This window comes from Glycine soja, chromosome 20 (assembly GCF_004193775.1).
Source record: "Glycine soja cultivar W05 chromosome 20, ASM419377v2, whole genome shotgun sequence".
Lineage (NCBI taxonomy): Eukaryota > Viridiplantae > Streptophyta > Magnoliopsida > Fabales > Fabaceae > Glycine > Glycine soja.
The window spans coordinates 2,681,735-2,701,114 of NC_041021.1; the positions used below are offsets into that span (position 1 = coordinate 2,681,735).

The 19,380-nt window shown below is 31.5% G+C and overlaps 1 protein-coding gene across 1 annotated transcript; it reads right to left on the bottom strand.

Annotated features, from left to right (window-relative positions):
* Positions 1-614: 614 nt before the first annotated feature.
* LOC114403743 lies at positions 615-6,158 on the bottom strand. Its single transcript, XM_028366889.1, has 8 exons — positions 5,821-6,158; positions 5,177-5,253; positions 4,865-4,999; positions 3,780-3,834; positions 3,512-3,599; positions 1,397-1,495; positions 944-1,051; positions 615-860 (listed from the first exon to the last, which is right to left on the bottom strand). The coding sequence occupies exons 1-8, from the start codon at positions 6,120-6,122 to the stop codon at positions 837-839; spliced, it is 888 nt and encodes a 295-aa protein (XP_028222690.1). The 5' UTR covers positions 6,123-6,158; the 3' UTR covers positions 615-836.
* Between the last annotated feature and the right edge of the window lie 13,222 nt (positions 6,159-19,380).

The window sequence follows — 19,380 nt, forward strand, 5'->3', positions numbered from 1 at the left end:
TCACTATGAAAGAAGTGAAAATCTTACTTTCTTGAGTTTAATTTTTTTTATTACAGTATAAATATCATGTTACTCTTATTAATTTCATAAATATTTAAAATAATTGATAAAAATATCATACAACTCTTCAATTCGTAAAAAACTTATTTAAATGTTTACGATGACTAACTAAACCACATTCCCAAGAATTACATAATTCTCCAACATCAAAGAAAAATTTCCCCTAACAAAGGCCCCTTAAGCTTAACAAGCACTGAAAAATAAGACTGCGCCAACTGATCTAAACACAGACCATCAGAAAAAAGGCAAACCAAAATGAGAGGAGCAGACATAAAAAAAAAAAACTAAAACTGATAAGCAACAGTAGTGAACAAGTAGAGCAAACGAAAAAGTAGTTGCCAGGGTCACAATAATGGAGCTTCCATAAGCAAATGAATAATACCACAAACGAAACAAGAGTGACACTAAAGATAACAAGGTGCGTCAAGCGCAATATTCTGTTATGGGAAAGCCAGGTGTGAGTGGATGAACAAGAAGTGACTGTATTGTGTGAGGTGCTGTTTGTTGAGAAACAGAAAGAGTGTGAAATAACACATTTTAATTGTAGTACCATGTTTCAAAAGTACTTAATTAAATTAAATTTCAAAAGTTCTTTAACTTAAACAAAATTTATTACAAATCCCACGAGCTAGCATACATAAAATATACATATACACGATTACAATATTGCAATGTCATAATAACTGCTGTAAAAACAAAATGTCATAATAACTCTACCAGTTTCAAACAACACGATTCCTAACTCAGGCCTTGTCTACAGGTCAATATGCAAATTATCAAACCCCCATAGGTGATATTTCCTGAAATGCACGTCAAGCTTTTCAATGACCCAAGAACTACAACGTGTAGACAATCTGACAATGTACATCAAGGTCAACTAAACCTGGTTATTCGATGCTTCAAGCTCCAGTTCTCGGAAAAATGTGCGGAGACAGCCGTTAATGATGCGAGGGGCTGCTCCATCACAAAACCGTTTAGCAAGATCTACCGCCTTCAAAACAATTATATACAGAGTTATTTTTTTGGTGTTTGTGTGAAAACTATACCATACAAGATAAACATTTTTCATACAACATGGGCACGTGAATATGATAAAATTTTAAACACAATAAGACATGACATGGATTATAATACTAGTATCATATATAAAATTAATCTAAAGATAAAATAAAAAGTTAAAAGTATAACATTTTGGAATATTTTTTTAAAATATATTTTGGTGATAGATAGATAGGCCAGGTTAAGTAATGTTTGGTTAGCTTAATTTATACACCGGTCATTGCTCGGTTTGGGTTAACATCAATTTCTCTTCTCATCACATAAACTTAAGATGTACCTCATTAATGACGATTTGGTGTCTCGTTTCTAGCACTTCCATTTCGGACATGGCCAAGTGAAGAATAGACAGCTCTAAAATCTTCGCAGCTGGTTCATTCTGAAATCATCAATAGATAAGATGCAAACTACTATGAGCATTAGCAAACAAAGAGATCTTTAAAAATTAGTATAATATGTGTGCAAGGAATGAAACAGAAATAAGTTATTAAAAGCCAGACATGAATTCACAAATCTGCTGCTGAAACCACAGAAGGGCGGGCTAGAAATAAAAAGAAGCAAAGTCGAAATTATACATTAACAGAAGTAGATACAATAAACATCATCAAAAGATTATCAAACCAATAAAAATAAAATGCTATGCTAATGAAAAACTTGACAATGAAAGACAGATAAATTGAGATACACCAAACTTAATAACGGTTGTGCAGCAGGTGATATGCAAGGCTTGTAAATTCAATGTATATAGCGCAGCCAAGATGTTGTACAAATGAGAAGCATTTAGCAGCGATGAGCAAATAAACTAAGTGATCAAATGAAAATGATAAAAATCTAGGATCCAAAAAAATAGTAATCTGCCCAGGGTAACAGCTTACTTGCCTTTCAATAGGAGGAATTTCATGTTCTGTATATTAAATGAAGCAGGGGAAGGATGGAGTATAAACAGAAAAAGATGACATCTCCCATAATTAAACCCCATCCACTGATCAGGAATTTTCCTTATGAAGATTAAACTGTTCGGCAAAGTCCCAAGAATGTTTTCATATCTAGCACCCCCCCTCCCACACACACACACACACACACGAGTTCTTCACTTTGACAATGGACAAATATACTAGCCTATCTACACCCTAGCTTGTTATTGCATTGTTTATATATAATAATGGGAACAAGTATCAAACTCTTGACAACTTGGTCATGGAAACTCTGATAGTGATAGTGATATCATGTCAAGAATAAGAAATAGGAACGAAACTATTTCCCATGATCTTAAATTTCCAACCCTCCATTAACTCCTCTCCTATTGTTTGTTGTTTCCAACATTGATTGCTTAATGATTTCAATACTTCCAATACAACACTAAATAGTAAATATTATTACTATTTCCAACATCATTAAAACTAACAGTTCAATACCTCCATAATCAATGTGAAATCTCACAACAGTTTTATAACACTCAATACTGGTGATAATGATAGAAGTTGTTTTAAAATTTGAACTTTTAAATTAAGTTTCATGATTTGTTATTTAGGGATTTTATCCTCTTTTGGATTATCTTACTCCAGTATACAGTATGGTTATTTTATTAGGAAATAAAGTTATGTTAAATAGATCGTTGGTGTAAACTTTAATAAACTATTTTTTTTTTGCATGATAATATAAAGTATTAAGATTTCCTTTCTTCAGAGTGTTATATTATATGCCCTAGAAGGGTATTCTTAGTTTATCATTCTACATCAACAGGTCATTGATACCTAATAATATCAGTAATGGCAAACCAGCAGATTTTAGATGTAACCAAAGACAAGTCCAAATTATGTATTACACAACTTTTACTTGTTTATGTATTCTTTTCTTTTTAAATTAAATACAAACAAATATGCCTTAAAAAAATACTTTTGCTGCACACAAACAGATGATATAACCAGAAAATGGAGGGAAGAAGTACAAAGCAAAAATAGCACAACATTAAACACATACATTATGTGTAAAAATTGGTGATGGGAGAGATACATGAAAAAAGAAGCATAAAAGGAAGCCATGTCTCTGAATTTGTAAGCTTGGGTTAAACTATTTTTGCATGAGATATTTTATTCTTCTCATTGATCTACTCATATAGGCATTTTCTGTCTTTATATTCAACTATTGGGTTGTTCCTAAGGATGACAAATATATCAGGGGACAAATAAGTTTCAACATTGACTTTATCTATTTGCCCTTTTACAGGGAGGTTTGACTTTTTATGACAAATAATTGATCAAGATTGACACCATTAATAACATAGAAGTCTTTCAACTATAAAAAGAAATTGTGTCCATGGTTCATGAATTTGCAAGGGGGAGATGATCAATAATAAATTCATTACAAAAGCTACTGTATTTATCAATTATCATACCTTCCAATTTTGTGGGGCAATTTTGTTAATGACCAGGACATGACTGTCCCATGTATCCCTGACTGCAACCAATAGTTTCTTGGTGAATCTGCAGATAAAGCATGGTGTTAGATTATTATCATTGCTCACAAACTTTCACACACACAAAAGCACTCAGTCTTGAAGCGTGTATGTGTTTGGGAGGAGGTGGGGGCATGAAATGACAATCTTTAGCTAGCTACCAGTATAAATTTGAAGTATGAATTACATGTAAAGGGCCTACATTTACCTTAAAATCAGTTTGTTGTATACCAGCTTTGGAGGAGCTGTAAGGACTTCTGCTTCTGCCATGCAGAACATAACATATTATAACATTCTAGAGATGAAAGCAACAACAGAAAAACTGCACAGATAATAAATGCTTTACAACCCATTAAAAATTTCTCCGGGCATATATGTGACAGAGTGTTGTCACTGACAACACAGACTTCAGTCATATGAAAGAATGTAACACAATAAGGAAGGCTGTACCAATTTTACAATGCCTGAGATATAATACCATAAAAGTAAAAGTTTTCACCTGTAATATGTGGTGCCTGAATTAAAAGGTTCCAAAATAAATGTCATAAATATGAAACAATTTAATAGCAGAAAAAAAATGGTGCTTAAGTGTCCATAATGTTACTTGTGAATGGGCTTTACAATGTAATCACAACATAACTCTTGTCTAACATACTGTTAGCGTAAAGAAGTACCATTTCAAGGCTAACTTACAGTACCAGAACGCAAAACCTTGTTGCAGTGACAACCAAGGTAAAGACTTATTTTATATTTCTGGTTCTATTGACTACTAAACTAAAATGTTTGATATTGTATTCCTATGCTTTACTGATTTACAAATGCTACAACTTATAAGCTTAAACGATCAAAAAGTTAAAAAAAAAAAAACTACCTATGCTTACTTTCCATCCTGGGTAGCAAGAGAAACACAAAATAAAGACACGATTGACTTTCATCCCCAACAACTGCAATTTGACCAGCAAATTGAATTGACCAATCATATTTATAAGTCACAAAGTGTGCAGTGCAGAGGAGACATCAAATCAACAATGTGAAAAAAAGACTACTCAACATACGTATGTATATACATACACAAATTATGACAAATATGTATATACATACAATTATGCATACACAATATCATGAAGCAGTGGCAAATCCAGTTGACTGTATTTTATGCTTTCTTTTTTAAATGTTGCAAAGTTTAAAGTAAAAGAAATGCAAAATAGAGACATTGAACTTTCTAACACAATCCAAGCATCTTCAACTTATTTAGTGAGAGATTCTGGATCTATAGTTTTCTTGTTATGTTACCAATGGCAGACTCTTCTTCAATGTGCCGCAGTAGCTCATTTGCTTCTTCGTCCGATCCAACAGTAACAGGCGGCCCTCCGAAACTCATATGATTATACTCCAACAACTTTTCCTCATTAAATTTATATCCGGCTTCTGAAACAAACACATCAAATTCAACACAAAGGAGTTATAAGGTTTGGCTTGGTGGTTAAAAGGAGAAGAGAGAAGGAGAGGTCATGAGTTCAAATCCCTCCCACTAACAAAAACTAACAAACTAGCAACACAAGCCTCAAGTATGTAACACAATTCACACCAAAGCCGAACCGTTACCTCGCCGCGCATTCATCCGTTTCTCAAAGAGCCGAACCGGGTCCATTCCCTCCAAGCACGCAGCATAGATTATCGACCTGCACAAAACACTCTTGTCACAAACCAGAGTACCAAGTCTAATAATTGTGCTGTGAAGAATGGAACCAAGAGGTTTATACTTTGCAGTCTCAGTAGGAGTTATAAGGTTCACTTCATAATTAGGAATGGGGTTAAAGGATTAAAGGGAGATGGAGGAAGAGGTCGTGGTTCAAACTTTGAATCCTCACTAATAAGGGTTAACTAAAAAATAATATTTATCATAAAAATCAATGAAAAGCGTAAAAAAAGCTATGAGTAATTTTTTAATTCTTTGTGGTTAGCATTTGCCATATAGTAATATTAGTAGGTTTGAAACTTGGAATCCTCCATAATATACAAATAAAAACTAACAATTAATATTATCCAATAAATAAAACATAAGGTTGAATTGGAGGTTGGGAAAGAGGTTTTTTAAGGGTTAAAGGAAGAAGAGGTGAAAGATCGTGAGTTTGAACTTCCAGTCCTCACTAATATAGTAATAGTAATATTAGTGGCTTCGAACTTGGAATTCCCCACTAAGGTAACAACAAAAACTAACCACTAACCGATAAAATAAAAGAACTTACAGTGCGAGTTCTCTGGCGGCTCTGGGGCTGCAGAAGCGTCCCGTCTTATCGATTTTGGGAAGATAGGGTGAAGAGTTGTTGTTGTTATCGGGTTTGCCCAGAACGGGAGCTTCGTGTTGCGCGAGTGCGAAGGTGGAAGTGCGGAGAGAGTTGCGAAGGGAAAACGCTGCGTTTTGGGAGAAGAAACGGTTGTGTAATAATGGAGAAGGGAAAGAAGAGCGTAGCGGAATGGGGATTCTGGGTTTAGGAGTTGCAGAGCAAGAAGAAGGTGAAGGACACACGGGAAGCAACACTCCCTCCATTGCAACCCAAGATAATTGCAAATATCTCACACCTTATTAGCTGATACTGATATATATATATATATATATATATTGATTGTTATGATTCATAAATAGGTGAATATCCATTTTTGTGGCTAAAGAATCAGTCGGTAACAAATTGATAAATTTAATCCTATACAAAATGTGACAGATTAATTGTTTCATTTATGAAACAATTTTATTGTTAATTTATAATATTATAGAATTAATTTGATGATAAATTATATTTTTAATTATCATATTAGTAGATCATGTTCCTTAATTTTGTCTTTTAAGATTATTATATGAAAAAAATGTGATAAATTTTTTTAATTTTAATAAAATAGTTGTAAAATTTCTTATTTTTACCAATTTTTCTTTATATTTCATAATAAATACATAAATAAATTAATTAAAGATTATGAGATACGTAAAATTATAATTGATAAAATAATAATTAATGTGATCTTAAATTTTGTAAGTAACATATAAATATTAATAAAAATTTGACAATTAAAAAGGAATAAGATAATATTAAGTTATAAAGTTTAAGAATTAATTTATTATTAAATCATCTTTAAAATTGATCGGTCATACTTTATATATTTTTAGGGATTACATTTGAATTTATCATTTTTTTAGAGATTAATTTATTATTTTTTCACACTTTGATGCACTAAAATACGTATTTAACCTAAATAAATAAACAGTAGATAGTGTATACAGTAGTTGAATTTTTATGTGCTTTCTTCTACATTCGCAGATGTTTTTTTATCAAATAAAAATTATAAAATTGTGGATATTTCACTAAAAGATTATCTACTAGTGTAAATATATTTTTTCATTTATTATTAAACTAAACAAATAATTTTATTATGATTATTTTAAACGGATTGTTTGTGTGAAAGAAGGTTGAAAATAAAAAAGAATATTTTAATGTTGTAAAATAAAATTAGGTTTATTTACTAAATTGGTCCCTATAGTTTTATCATTTGTATATTTTAGTTTGAAAATGGTTTTTTTAGTCCCTATAATTTACATTTTTATTCTCTTTATAGTTTGAAAGTGATATTTTTAGTTCTTATAATTTGCATTTGAATTTTCTTTTAGTCTTTATAGTTTGAAAGTGAATTTTTTAGTCCCTATATTTTATATTTTAATTTCATTTTAGTCATTATCATCAATATTATCAATTACAATTAACTACAAAAATATTGACAAGTAATTCGTAACTAATTTATCACAGGATGATTTGTAATAAAAAAAATAGTTGATAATTTATAATTAATTTGTAGTTAATTATTTTTATATTATTTTATAGTAAGAATTAAAAAATAATTAAAATACAAATTATAGAGATTAAAAATATCATTTTTAAATTATAGGAACTAAAGAAAACTAAAATATAATCTATAAGAATTAGAAAAACCATTTTTAAATTATAAAGACTAAAAAAAATAAAAATGTAAATGATAAGGAGTAAAAACATCAGTTTAAACTAAAAAATACTAATCATAAAACTATAATAAACAAACCAGTAATTTAAACATAAAATTTCTTAAAAACATCTATGCACATTAGGATAACATAAAAAGTTATTTTGTTAAATCTGGAAAAAAAAATTGTCAAAATCTAATTTTGTTCTTGATACAAATTTAATCCCTTTTTTAAAAGCTCATAAAGCAAAAGCAAAGACGTATTTATTTGGATTCCATTAGAAAATCATTCAAAAAAGTATTAAAAAATATAGCTTGATTAAGCTATCCATATTTGGCCTGCTTATGTGTTGGCTTGTTAAGTTAGCTAAATCTTGCTCACTGGGCTCGTTAAGCAATGGTAGCAGCCATCAATTTTTAAAACTTTCCATGCTTAAGCGATTCATAGTTGACTCACTTAAGCAGGCAAATTTCTCCATTTGGAGTTTTTTTAAAAAGTATTTCCCCAGATGGGGTTCTTTTGTTATTATTTTCGGCAGGGGGCAGTTTTTAATGTGGAGGGCATGCCATGCAGGACCCAAACCGCCATTGCCAATGGCGAGTTTGGTCTCGGTGAGCAACTCGCTCATGCTGCTGGCGATACGTGCATGCAGTCCTGAAATCGCCATTAAAACTGGCGATATGCAGAAAGCGTATGGAACCGCCAGTCAAACTGGCGAGTTCCATGGTCTGAGGTTACAGCTACGTCGCAAGCGCTTTTTCAGTGCAGGCTAGGTTGCAAGTGCTTTTTTCAGAGAAAGGGGAGTTGCAATTGCCATTGGCGAGTTGCAACTCCCATTGGCGATTTAGGGCAGAAAAAATAGCCATCAGGAGTGGCGATTTTGTGCCTATAAATACGAAAACTCTTCTTTTAGTTGTGTGCTCACAATCACATAACATTTTCTTTCAGTTGTGTGCTCACAATCACATAACGTTTTTAGCTGTTCTTGAAATTAGAAGTAGCTTAGACGAAGAAATCTTTCCTTTTTCAGTTGTGTGTGCTCACAATCAGTGGCTTTGAGTTTTCTGAATGCACAAGGAGCTTTGAGTTTTCTGAGTGTTTAGGGATTTATCCGCATAAAGTTTTAAATTTGTTTGCTTGAACTTAAATATTTGAATCAGTTTTGTAATTTTGAAATTAATAATTTTTGTTATAATTTTTTTAACTATATTTTTATAGCAGTTAGAAGGTATAGTTTTTAGTAATTCTTTAATTAAATTAGTTTTATATTTTTATTTCGTAATGTCCCGTAAAATAATTTGTATTATTATTATTTTAAAGTAATTTTTTGTAGCAGTTTCAATGTATAGATTTTATGAAATTTTGAATTAAATTAGTTTTATATTTTATATGATTGTTTGTGTGTAAAAAATAGAAAAAATTTGTCATCATATTTTTAATTGGTTTGAAATTTGGTTCTTGAGGGTTAAATTTGTGAATGAGGTTCGTAAATTTCTGTCAAATAAATTATATTATAAAACATTTTTGAAGTAATTTTTGAGACCAGTTTGAATTTATAGTTGTTAATAATTTTTTAATTAAATTAGTTTTATATTTTATATCCTTGTTTGTGTGTATAAAATAGAAGAAATATGTCATGATATTTATTTAAAGAAAATTTTTGAGTCCTGAAAAAATTTGGTAAATATGAAATTTTTAGTATATTTTTAATTAGATTAGGTTGGTGTTGATAGTTTGTTAAAAATAACATGTTCTTATATATATTAAAAAAATTGTAATTGATAATACGTTCCTTTTTTGGAAGTCAAAATAATATGTTCCTTTTTCAAAATTAATAATTTGTTATAATTTTATGTAAGTAATTATTTATAGCAGTTTGAATGTATAGTTTTTATTCATTTTATAATTAAATTAGATTTATAGTTTATTTTGTAGTTTTCCGCAAAATAATTTATATGATAATTTTTTTTAAGTAATCTTTAATTAGAAGTAGATTTTTGCTTTAAAGTAATTTTTTTTAAGTAATTTTTTTTATTTATTAGTTTGTAGTAAAATAATTTGTATCATAATTTTTTTGTAGTTATTTTTAATTAAAACTAGATTTCAGCTTTAAGAAATTTTTTTAAAGTAATTTTTTTTATTTCTTAGTTTCCAGTAAAATAATTTGTATTTGTATTATAATTTTTTTAAATTAATTTTTAATTAAAACTAGATTTCAGCTTTCAAGTTATTTTTTGTTAGTAATTTTTTTATTTCTTAGTTTCCAGTAAAATAATTTGTATGATAATTTTTTTAAGTAATTTTTAATTAAAAGTGAATTTAAGCTTTCAAGTAATTTTTTTTATTTCTTAGTTTCCAGTAAAATAATTTGTATGATAATTTTTTTGAAGTAAATTTTTAATTAAAAGTAGATTTCAGCTTTAAAGTAATTTTTTTGAAGATTTTTTTATTTCTTAGTTTGCAGTAAAATAATTTGTATCATAATTTTTTTAAGTAATTTTTAATTAAAACTACATTTCAGCTTTCAAGTAATTTTTTTATTTGTTAGTTTGCAGTAAAATAATTTGTATTATAAATTTTTTAAGTAATTTTTAATTTAAACTAGATTTCAACTTTCAAGTAAATTTTTTTAAGTAATTTTTTTTATTTCTTAGTTTGCAGTAAAATAATTTGTATTATCATTTTTTTATTTCTTACATTTTACTATTTTGAATTTATTATGAATAATTAATTAAAATATTGTTTTTGTAGGTACATGATGAATTCGGTTATAACAGTGTTGTATTTCAATGGAAGGGTATATGAAGATAATGATGGTGTGATATTTGAAGGTAGCAAAAAATCGATTCAGATTAAACGTAGAATTAGTTTCAATGCTTTGAAGAAAAAAATTGGAGACAAGGTAAATTTAGAAAATAATAAAATTATTTTTGCTATCAGTTGTAGATTTTTAGTGTCAGGAAAATATATTGCTATGTGTGCGACACATAGCAAGTAACTTCAATCGAAAATTCAATAATGCCAAACAAAAAGAAATGTTGAAGAAATTAGGTAAGATTTCATATTTGATGATCACGTTTATTTTACTTTCATTTATACTTAAAATTGTTATTCATAACTAATTTTATGCAGCCTACACTCCATGCAAGCACATTTTTTATCAAAATTTAGAAAATTTTCGTGAACTGAGTCCAGCCATAGCAACATGGATTGATCGCATCTCAAAGGAAAAATGGACGATGGCTTACGATAGAGAAGGACGTCGATATGGCCACATGGCAATGAACCTCTCAGAATGTATCAATAAGGTTTTAAAGGATTGTCGCAACATTCCCATAACAGCATTGGTGAAATCAACAGTAGGTGTCGAAAGTACTTTGTTGAGCGTGGCTGCCAAGCCCAAAGACAGTTAAATGAAGGCCAAGTATATTGTTCAAAGCTTGTTAAAGAACTGAGGAAAAATCAAGAACAAGCTTGTACGCACATCGTTCGCGTGTATGATATCCACTCCACAAGGTTTGAAGTAGAGGAGAGCTTCAACCCTATAACGCAATGTGGCGGACAAAAGTGGGCAGTAAACTTGAATGATCGTCATTGTCAATGCGGAAGGTATTCTGCGCTTCACTATCCATGTTCACACATTATTGCAGTTTGTGGTTACGTGAGCATGAACTACTACCAATATATAGATGTTGTTTATACAAATGAGCACATCTTAAAAGCTTACTCCACACAATGGTGGCCTCTTGGGAATGAAGCGGCTATTCCTCCTTTTGATGACGCATGGACACTTATCCCTGACCCAACTACAACTCGTGTGAAAGGTCGGCCAAAATCAACAAGGATAAGAAATGAGATGGATTGGGTCGAACCATCTGAGCACCGAACAAAATGCAGTAGATGTGGAGCCGAAGGGTATAACAGGCGTCGCTGTCCAATGCAATCTGAGCGTGGGAGTTGTTCAAATTGTTGATTTATATATGTTAGTCGAGTGATTTGTATTTGTTTACGTTCTGTTCAATATATTGAATTTCTGGGGTTCAATGAATTCGGTAGTTTAAAACATTTTGCCTTTTGTACATTACTTATTTGTGGGCTTCAATGAATTCGTTAAACCATAATCACTAACCCTAAAAAAAAAACCACTAAACCTAAACCCTAACCACTAACCCTAAACATAAAACACTAAACCTAAACCCTAACCACTAACCCTACACATAAACCACTAACCCTAAACACAAACCACTAACCCTAAACCCTATCCACTAACCCTAAAAATAAACCACTAACCCTAAACTCTAAACATAAACCACTAACCCTAAACCCTAACCACTAACCCTACACATAAACCACTAACCCTAAAAATAAACAACTAACCCTAAACCCTAAACCCTAACCACTAACCCTAAACATAAACCACTAACCCTAAACATAAACCACTAACGCTAAACCCAAACCACTAACCCTAAAAATAAACAACTAACCCTAAACCCTAACCACTAACCCTAAAAATAAACCACTAACCCTTAAAATAAACCACTAACCCTAAACCCTATCCACTAACCCTAAACCTAAACCATATACTTAGTTTGATGCACGACATAAAAATAGTCATTATTACTACCGTTACTTATTTGATTTGTGTACTTTATTTTTTCTTTATGACTTTATTTATTATTCTAGTTTGATGCGCGACATAAAAATAGTCATTATGATTACTAACCCATAACCCTAACCCTAACACATAGCCCTAACCCATAACCCCTAAACCTAACTCATAAACCCTAACTCCTAAAACAAACTCATAAAGTCTAACCCTAACTAATAAACCCTAAAATTAACTGATAAACCTAACCGTAACTCATAACCCTAAGTAAAAAACCCTAAACTTACGTCATAAACCTAACCCCTAACCCTAACCCTAACTCATAACACTAACCCACAACCCCTAACCCCTAACCCATAACCATAACCCTAACTCATAAACTCTAACCCTAACTAATAACACTCATAACCCCTAAACCTAACTCATAAACCCTACATCCTAAAATTAACTTATAAACTCTAACCCTAACTAATAAACCCTAAAATTAACTCATAAACCTAATCGTAACTCATAACCCTAAGTAATAAACCCTAAACTTAACTCATAAACCTAACCCTAACCCATAACACAATCCCATAACCCTAAAACCTAACTCATAAACACTAAGTCGTAAACCTAACTCATCCTACAACTAACTCATAAACCCTAACCCAAACTGATAACCCTAACCCTAACTCAAAACCTTAAACCTAACCCTAAACCCTAACCCCAAATGATAACCCTGACCCTAACTCATAACCCTAACACTAACTCATAACCCCTAAGTCCTAAAACTAACTCATAAACCCTAACCCTAACTCTGTATTTGTCAACTTTAATTTTGCTGTATGACTTTATTTATTATTGTAGTTTGATGCGCGACATAAAAATAGTCATTATGGTGTCCGCGATGGTGATTCAATAACAAATGATGATAAAAAACGCAATTCCATAACAAATTCCATAACAAGTACAATGAGATACCATAAATTAAGTCTGAAATTCAAATTACAAAGATACAAAATAAATTTCAAATAGAGACATCAAAATCAGTCATTATGGTGTCCGTGATGGTGCGAAGATGTGCCACATGGTCGATCCCACCTTCGGGCTTGACGATCCGGATTTCTTCTTGCGCGCTGTCTCCGCCCTTGTTCCTCAGCCTCCGTAGAAAACTCGTGATGCAAATCAACACCTAATAAGTCACCCATAGCAGGGATTGCTCCGGGTACATCCCATTGTTGACCTAATGGGGCATTAGGTGTTGCCATTGGGGCATCATGTTGCTGCGAAGGGGTCATGGTCGGCCATGAAAAATGAGGCTGTGTTTCTGCAACACCACCAAACGAATGTTCGCTTGCAGACATATCAGTGTCATGGCCTTCAAAAGGATACTGATACATCTGCGAAGGATACTTAGCAAATGTTGGTGGCGTGTAATACATTCCATGGCCACGCTGCTCCATATGTTGGGAAAAATCTTCCGCTTGAACAATCTCCCTTCGTCTGTCAAAACCTCGAGTTTCAACACTTGAGTGAAGCATGTCAAACTGTTGTGGGGGAAATCGACGCTCTGATGCTGGACCATGTGCCACAGGCTCAGTGATCCTCTCTTGCTCTTGGGATAAAATCGCTAACTTTTCCACATATGGCACGAGATCATCAACTGTCCATGTGTTTCGCCCTTGTGGTGACACCATATACTGCAATGTCTCGGTAACTTCTCCCTGCAATTATTAGGGTAAGGAAATTAATGTCGATGCTTTAAAAAGTAAATTGAAGTTAAATAATTAAAAAGAAATAAATACCAATGTAGCCGTGTTTGCATTGTTTGGGTCGATAAACATTTTTGTTTTGCGCCTATACCACACCATGTAATCCGAGTTAAAACTCTATAGGCCCTCTTGTCGAGCATAAACGTCGACCCTAAACTCAGCTCGATTATTCCACTGACTGATAAATGGGGCCAACAGCTGGAACCAATTTTCATCCATTTTGCCTTTCAGTGTTAGCCCGTGGACATTCCATGGTTGTGAAGGAGACTCCGGAATAGGTTGTTGCATTCCAAATTGTCGCAACACTCTATTCGATTGGTGCCACTCTACAACATGGAAACAAATGAGTGGCACCACTGCGCACCACGCCATACTGCCAACCAAACAAATGGGAGGCAACATCGACATAACAGTTGTTGTGTAAGGCTCCCACAGAAACTGCATACAATAACACAATTGTTCATTTATCTTAAACCATGACATTTTATTTATAATTTAACGAATACATGATGATCTTGTTACCTCATGTCGTTTCATGATATCCAATTTGTGACGGAAAACTATTAGATCATCATTGCCAATATGTTGGTTTCCACGTCGCAGCCACCTACAAAAAAAATATGAAATAATTAGTGCTGACGTGTTACATTATTGATTATTTTCAAATGAATTTTTTTTCAAAACAACTAACCTGTGTCCGAGTGGTTTGTTTTCTATTATAGGAGGAGTTCTCTTTGGAGCCAAAGTCGTGCAGCGTTCCCATGCCCACATTTGGATTAAGATGCACATACCTCCGATTGATTTTATTTTGTAATCGGTGGCGCTACACATCTCTCTGTATAAATAAGCAAGCACGGCAGGTCCCCATGCATATGTGCTGCACTGTTCAAAGTCCCGTAAAAATTGGAGGTACCTTAGGGAAACTTTACTGCTGCTTTTGTCAACAAATAGAACTCCTCCTATGAATCTGAGGATCCATGCACGGGTAAACCTTTGTAATTGTTCTACGTTACCGTCATGGATATTTATTTCTGAAAAATGGTGAGCCAGCCAACTTAATTTGACCACACTGCCTTGAAGTTCACCTTCCTGTGGTCTGACTCCCATTAATTCTTCACACAATTTAGCCCAATCAAGATTAGTCTGACCAATTAATGGTGCCCCCTCAGTATGAAGACCTAACAAGACTGACACATCTTGAAGAGTAATCGTAGTCTCTCCGCATCTCAAGTGAAACGTGTGTGTCTCGGGCCTCCATCTTTCAATCAAGGCTGTAATTAATGAAGAATTAATTTTCAGGTACCCCATTTTCATTATCCAATAGAATCCTGATTGGCGAAGCAGAGGAATAATTTCCTCTGGTATTTCTTCTTGTCCTTGATAGATGGGTACAGCTCGTCTGATATGTAGTTTTCTGTCTGCTTCCCCATTCCAAACATGTTCGGAAACATGTTTAGGTTGCAGCCATAAGACGTCTCCATCTATTGGACCAGACTTAATGTGTATACTAGATGAAGATGATGACGAAGATGTCATTGATGCTGTAAAGTTAAATATAATACAAAAAATTGACAACAAAAATTTTACATTAAAAAAAGTAACAAATTTAAATAAATGTTCTAAAATACTCTACAAATAACAAAATTACAAATTTAATAGCTACACAAATTAAAATAAATGACCAAATTAAAATACATAGATTTGTTACACGTACAAAAATTTAACACAAAAAACATAAAATACTACCTAAAATAGTCTACAAATAAAAAAAATTAAAAATTACATACCTAAACAAATTTAAATAAATTACCAAATTCAAATACATAACAAAATTAAAAATTTAAACACGTACATCAATTTTACACAAATAAACTTAAAATACTACCTAAAATAATCTACAAATAACAAAATTACAAATTAAATAACTACAAAAATTTAAATAAATGACCAAATTAAAATACATAATAAAATTAAAAATTTAAACATGTACATAAATTGTACACAAATAAACTTAAAATACTACCTAAAATAGTCTACAAATAACAAATTTAAAAATTAAATAGCTACAAAAATTTAAATAAATGACCAAATTAAAATACATAACAAAATTAAAAATTTAAACATGTACATAAATTGTACACAAATAAACTTAAAATACTACCTAAAATAGTCTACAAATAACAAAATTAAAAATTAAATAACTACACAAATTTAAATAAATGACCAAATTAAAATACATAATAAAATTAAAAATTGTTACACGTACATAAATTTTACACAAAAAAACTTAATTTACTAACTAAAATACTCTATACATAACAAAATTAAATATTAAAATACGTACATAAATTTAATTAAATGCCCATATTTTTTTCCAATTATTAAAATTTAAATTAAATAACAAATATTATACACAAAAAAATGGTATTAAATCAAAAAAATTTCATGGAATAAAAAATTTAAAGAACGTATTTTAATATATATATATATATATATATATATATATATATATATATATATATATATATAAAATTAATAAAATATCATATATTTCAATAAAAACTATAAATAAGTCAATTAAATAATATTCACATTCTAACTAAACCTAAAATATCATATATAAAATACAAATAATATCATACAAACCTAATAAATCTAAACCAAATAATAATAACATAACAACCTACAAATAATTTTATCACAAATAATAACATACAAAATTAAAAAATCTTAACAAAATCATATTAATAAATTCACTACAACTAACATACAAATCATAATATACCAACTCAAATTTGTAACATAACTAACCTAACATATATCTATATATATAACGTGCAAATCATAAGAACTTAACTTAAATCATAATATATCACTACAATTAAAGAAAATAATATATATCAATTTAACTATAACTAACCTAACATATATATATATATATAACACAACTAATAACATATTATTTTTAAAACCTAACTTAAATAATATTAACCTATCAACTAGAGTTACCAAGTTAAGAACCACTTAACAAGTACAGAGAAGTCACGCGTAATATGAAGAGGAGAATATGAGACAAACCACGTATAAGGAGTGAAATAAACCACATCCCTACAAACATAAACAAAAATGAAGAATGCAGTAAATATTTATATATATATATATATATATATATATATATATACACACACAATAAATATTTATCATTCAAAAATACTTACCAAAAAAAAAAGACAACAACAAAATGAAGAACGCAGTCAGTCTAATGGAGAAACTTATGAAGAACAATAGCGAAGCAAAGAAGGAAGTGCAGCTGTGCACTCTCGGAGCTCCAGCTTTTATAATGGAAGAACCAAAATTTTCAAGCAAAGGCAACCCGCCAGCCATGCTGGCGATCAGTGGGCAAGGCAAATCGCCAATGGTAATGACGATTTGGCCTTGACTGACGCGCTACTGCACTGCCATGGCAGGACTAGCCCTCAGCTATTGGAACTCGCCAGTTTGACTGGCGATTTCCTACGCTTTCTGCATATCGCCAGTTTTAATGGCGATTTCAGGACTGCATGCACGTATCGCCAGCAACATGAGCGATTTGCTCACTGAGACCAAACTCGCCATTGGCAATGACAGTTTGGGTCCTGCATGGCATGCACTCCACGTTAAAAACTGCCCCCTGCCGGAAATAATAACAAAAGAACCACATCTGGGGAAATACTTTTTAAAAGAACCCCAGATGGGGAAATTTGCCCACTTAAGCAGTTAGGGTATGTAACTTCCAAAAGTGCTAACAAACGATCTAATGGCTTCCCAAACACTTTCAAAACCTTAATCATTTCGAAAACATGATTTCCTACAAAATCTAACATCAATTACAATTATTTCCATGCCCAAAATCACACCGACATGAAATTGTTGCAATGTTAGACCTTCCTTATGAGTCTCCAAGCTTGGGTTTTTTAGAAGAAGAGAGAAAGGAGAAGCCTTGAGCTCAACAACACCCCTCACCAAAAACCATGAAAGCATAGCCCAAAACCAACACAAATGAGAGTTTGCACAAATACCCATTATGGATCAACTCAAAGAAAAGGAAGAAAGAGAGAAAGAGAGCTCGTCGTTCCAACAATAGGATCACAAACTAAAGAAAAGGTAGGAGAACCTCTTGTCTTGGAGAGAAGAAATCAATTCCCATCCTTAAGAGAATTCCTTGTGGGTGGAGGAGAAATAAGGGTTTGTGAAAGGAAAAGAGAACACCTGGAAAAAAAGAGAGAAATGGGAGTGTCTCTGGATATAGGGTTTCTCATAAAGAATAGAAGAAAATAGGAGAATGAACTCTCCCCGCAAAAGCCAATGGCCCAAACCAAAGCTCCAACACAATTCAACACATCATCTAAGCGATTTTTTTTCCAGCAACATAAAATAAATTTAATTATCCTTGCAATTTAATTAAAATCACTTAATTATCCATTAAGAAAATCACAATATTATAGTAGAAATGGAAAAAGTGTGGGAGAATAAAGACTTCAATATGACTAACTGTGTTGACAGAGCCTTAACTTCTTTTTCAGACTAACGCTTTCCACACCAGTTTCAAGAATCAGCTGGCAGTGGTGCTCCTTGTTCCAATCTTCAAGCTTGGGTGCTACCTATGGATGATACTCAAGTGTAACATTGATGCTACTTTCAGGGATCACAAGCTCAAAATAGGTTGGGGGATACGTATGTGTCTGTGACAAATTTGGCCGTTTTGTTGCTGCAAAAACAAATGTGCATAACATCTGTTATGATGTCAATATTGGAGAAGCTTTGGGCCTCTTTTTGCATTGAAGTGGGTAGTCTCTCTGGGATATGATTAAGTCATCTTTGAAATGAATTGCATGACCATTGTTGATATGGTTAATTTTCCTGTTACTATTTTTTTTAACTGTGTTGAGTTAAGTGAGTGTAACAACATCCTTTCACACCATTATAACTTAAAATGTTATCTTTGCCAAGAGGCTAATATGGTAGCTCATTCACTAGCTCAGCCTACCATTGATTCTACTTGCTCCATTGATTATTCTAGTATTCCTATTAGTATTCATTCCTTGGTTTTTAATGAAATAATATGAGGTATTTCTTGTAAAAAAAGAAAAGAAAAGAAAATCAGTGTCACAAATTTCCCTAGAGTTGCTTATTATAATTCAATTATAGCATCATTGAAGTTAGACCGTATATTAAGGAACACAAAGTAAATGGATGGACATTTAGTAATATCAAAATCGCATAATTTAAAAAATAGAGACGTTAAATGCTCACAATAAAAAAATGTTTAATTATACTTTTTAGTTGTTAAAATTTAAAATGAATATGTTTTTTGCCTCTAAAAATTTAATAAGATTATTTTAGTCCCCAAATTTAAAAAAAATACATTTTTAATCCTTAAACATAGACACTAAAATGTTTTTTTTCTTAAACATGAAATTTG

Bases quoted from the DNA above. Each gene is read 5' to 3' on its own strand.
- LOC114403743 (XM_028366889.1), bottom strand. From the start codon at position 6,122: ATGGAGGGAGTGTTGCTTCCCGTGTGTCCTTCACCTTCTTCTTGCTCT. The intron at 1,052-1,396 runs GTACATCTTAAG...ATTGTTTTGAAG, and splicing joins ACCAAATCGTCATTAATGAG to GCGGTAGATCTTGCTAAACG. The intron at 861-943 runs GTTTAGTTGACC...CGTGCATTTCAG, and splicing joins TTGAAGCATCGAATAACCAG to GAAATATCACCTATGGGGGT.